At 50.3% G+C, this 3508-nt stretch overlaps 1 protein-coding gene across 3 annotated transcripts; it reads right to left on the reverse strand.

Annotated features, from left to right (window-relative positions):
• Window positions 1-593: 593 nt before the first annotated feature.
• Window positions 594-3242, reverse strand: LOC137315683 (zinc finger protein 551-like). 3 transcript variants are annotated; one of them, XM_067980192.1, is made up of 2 exons: window positions 2939-3242; window positions 594-1674 (listed from the first exon to the last, which is right to left on the reverse strand). In XM_067980192.1, the coding sequence occupies exon 2, from the start codon at window positions 1563-1565 to the stop codon at window positions 780-782; it is 786 nt and encodes a 261-aa protein (XP_067836293.1). In that variant the 5' UTR covers window positions 1566-1674; window positions 2939-3242; the 3' UTR covers window positions 594-779. The 3 variants fall into 3 exon arrangements, with proteins under 3 accessions (XP_067836293.1, XP_067836294.1, XP_067836292.1); XM_067980193.1 differs by lacking the exon at window positions 2939-3242 and adding an exon at window positions 2837-2919; XM_067980191.1 differs by lacking the exon at window positions 2939-3242 and adding an exon at window positions 2296-2423.
• Between the last annotated feature and the right edge of the window lie 266 nt (window positions 3243-3508).

Genomic DNA, 3508 nt, shown 5'->3' on the forward strand with positions numbered 1-3508 from the left:
CAGGGTCCCAGTGACTGGGAACAAAGAGTGGGCGGGGCTTCAGGGTCCCAGCGATCAGGAACAATGAGTGGGCGGGGCTTCAGTGTCCCAGTGCCTCATTTATTTTATTCTCACTCTGCTCACAGGGGGTTTCTCACCACGACTGAAGGTGCCGACTTCCACTGGGGTCACAGATCCACAGGCTGTGGTCAAGCTCCAAGACCAGTTAAGTGGCAACTCTTCACCCTTGAGTCGGGAGAGTGAGTGGCAGAAGGATATTTGACTGCAGAAGCGTCACACATTGGTTGGGGAGGGGATCACACTCACCTGTTACAGCCCTCACCCCTACAGTGGAGTAATTAACAGACTTTGTTCAGTGTTTATTGATCCCGGGCCTGTTACCGATACCTTCCCTGGATACTGAGGTTAGGAGAAGGAATCTGGGAGGTATGGAGAGCTGGGACTTGTCCATGAGAGTAACTGAAGGTATGAGAACTGAAATAATCCAGAGTTAGAAAGGAGAAAGATCCAAAAATGGAACAGTGGGTAACAGGACGTCAAATAGTCTCCTCTTACCTTGGAGAACTCAAGGACTTGACAAACTGTGTGTTTGAAGCAAAGCTGATTTATTTCACATGTATCAAAATATTAAATTGCAGCGTGTTACCGATCCCTTCCCTGGATACCACGGCTACATGTCATTAACATCAGCAGAAACAATCACCAACTGCGAAAATGAACATGGTTCAGTCCTGGATGTGATTAACAGCGGCAATAGCAGCAGAATCCAACCACTGCAGTCACTTGTGGACTCGCTGGTGTGACAGGAGGTGGGATGACTGAGTGAATCCCTTCCCACACACGGAACAGGTGAACGGCCTCTCCCCAGTGTGAAGTCGCTGGTGTCTCAGCAAGTGGGATGACTGAGTGAATCCCTTCCCACATGCGGAGCAGGTGAACGGCCTCTCCCCAGTGTGAGTACGTTGGTGTTTCAGCAGATGCTTAGTGCTTTTAAAGCTCTTCTCACAGTCAGAACATTTAAAGGGTCTCTTATTGGTGTGAACAAGTTGGTGTTTACTGAGGCTGGCTGAAAAACTGAATTTGCTTCCACACACGGAGCAGGTGAACGGCCTCTCCCCAGTATGAACTCGCTGGTGTCTCAACAGGTTGGAAGCCTGAGTGAATCCCTTCCCACACACAGAGCAGAGGTCCGGCCTCTCTGCAGTGTGAACTCGCTGGTGTGTCAGTAGGTGGCAAGACTGAATGAATCGCATCTCACACACGGAGCAGGTGAACGGTCTCTCCCCAGTGTGAACTCGCTGGTGTGTCAACAGATCCTTTGTGTTTTTAAAGCTCTTCTCACACTCAGAACATTTAATCGGTCTCTTATCAATGTGGACAAATTTGTGTTCAATGAGGTGGGATGATTTGGTGAATCCCTTCCCACACACGGAGCAGATGAACGGCCTCTCCCCAGTGTGACTGCGTCGATGAGTTTCGAGCTGGGACGGGCAATTGAATCCCTTCCCACAGTCCCCACATTCCCACGGCCTCTCCCCTCTGTGAATGGTGCTTTTTCCTTCCATACTCAAAGGCCGATGATATTCAGGTCCTGATGAATCGAGTGTCTCTATCAGATCTTGACGTGATGTTTGATTTGAGTTTCTGGTCTGTTAATCCTCCCCTTCTAGTGCCCTGTAAAAGGAGTTTACAAAAGTCATCACTGTAAATACAGGATAGAAATTCAGAACAGACAATTCCAGTTTCAATGGAACATTCTTTCATCTCTTGTTCCCCCAAAGCTGTAAATCCCCGTCCCACACACTCTCCCTCCTCCCTCTGCTGAAATCCAAACCCATCGCACCATTTCTAAATTCCATACTCCATATCCAGTTTTCTCACTCCCACGACTCCGGCTGAGTTCAGTTCGACACTCACAGGTTCCCCTCTCTCTCCTCCCCTGAAGGTGCTGACTCTGACTGGGTTCAGTTCTGTACTCATTGGTTCCCCTCTCTCTCCTCCCCTGAAGGTGCTAACTCTGACTGGGTTCAGTTCTACACTCACAGGTTCCCCTCTCTCTCCTCCCCTGAAGGTGCTAACTCTGACTGGGTTCAGTTCTACACTCACAGGTTCCCCTCTCTCTCCTCCCCTGAAGGTGCTGACTCTGACTGGGTTCATTTCTACACTCATTGGTTCCCCTCTCTCTCCTCCCCTGAAGGTGCTAACTCTGACTGGGTTCAGTTCTACACTCACAGGTTCCCCTCTCTCTCTTCCCCTGAAGGTGCTGACTCTGACTGGGTGCAGTTCTACACTCACTGGTTCCCCTCTCTCTCCTCCCCTGAAGGTGCTGACTCTGGCTGGGTTCAGTTCTATAATGACTGGTTTCTCCTCCTGAAGAGATGAGGTCAGTAACGTTCTGAGAATTGATGATCTTCAGTGGTGGGGACATGGTCGAGGGGGAAGTAGCAGGAGTTGTCTCTCTTTCAGGAAAGGGTTAATCAGACTGGCAACAGAGCTTTGCAAACTGCCTTGAAGTGAACTGATGAAAAGCGCTGATATAATATTGCTGATGATTTGTCTTTATATTTTTGTTATGTTGATTTTTAGCCTGTGTGTTAAATAGGTAAGTATGATTCTCTAACACCCCGTGACTCGTCTCCATTTCTCTTCGTTTATAGACGATCCCTGACGCATGATTTCTCCTTCATTTCTGGAAGCTGCCTGCTCCAACATGATTTCTCCATCATTTAAAGACGCTCCCTGACTCATCATGATTTCTCCTTCCATACAAATGCTCCTTGACACATTGTTATTTTTCTTTCATTTACAGACGCTGCCTGATGCATCATGATTTCACCTTCAATTGCAGACACTCCCAGATCATCACCATTTCTCCTTTATTTACAGACACTCCCTGACCCAATCACTTTTTCTCCTTCATTTGCAGACGCTCCTTTACCGTCACCGTTTCTCATCGTTTACAGACGCTCCCTGACAGTCCTGCAGTTTGGCGCATGCGCGGGGCCCACGGGCCGCTTGCTGCGTTTCCGCTTGAACCGACGTGTCACGAACGGGGGGAAAGGGGGGATAATGGAGGGGGGGTAATGGAGGGGGGATAATGGAGGGGGGATAATGGAGGGGGGGTAATGGAGGGGGGATAATGGAGGGGGGGATAATGCCGCCTGTTTTCTCTCGGGTCCTGGGCCCTACACTCGGTGTTTCTGGGCCCTGCGATCCCAGCCCTTTATTAACCCGCTCTCTCCAGCTCTTTCCCCTCCGCCTCTCCCTCAGTCGCCATTCGCCCGCAGCGCATGCTCAGCTCACACTGCCCGGGTGATTGACGGGAAGTGAGGGGGCGGGGCTGGAGGACCGAGCGGGTACGGGTCCTCCAACCAATGGGAGTGAGTGAGGGGCGGGACTTGCGGCACCGAGTGGGCGGGGCTGAGCCCGGATCTCCCTCATTGGCTGAAACTCTGCAACATTTTTCAACCTGATTGAAATCAAACTCCAGGAGAAAACTGGACATTTC

Source organism: Heptranchias perlo, unplaced genomic scaffold (assembly GCF_035084215.1).
Source record: "Heptranchias perlo isolate sHepPer1 unplaced genomic scaffold, sHepPer1.hap1 HAP1_SCAFFOLD_56, whole genome shotgun sequence".
Taxonomy (NCBI): domain Eukaryota; kingdom Metazoa; phylum Chordata; class Chondrichthyes; order Hexanchiformes; family Hexanchidae; genus Heptranchias; species Heptranchias perlo.

Coding starts and splice junctions, on each gene's coding strand:
- LOC137315683 (XM_067980192.1), bottom strand. CDS start 1,565: ATGGAAGGAAAAAGCACCATTCACAGAGGGGAGAGGCCGTGGGAATGT.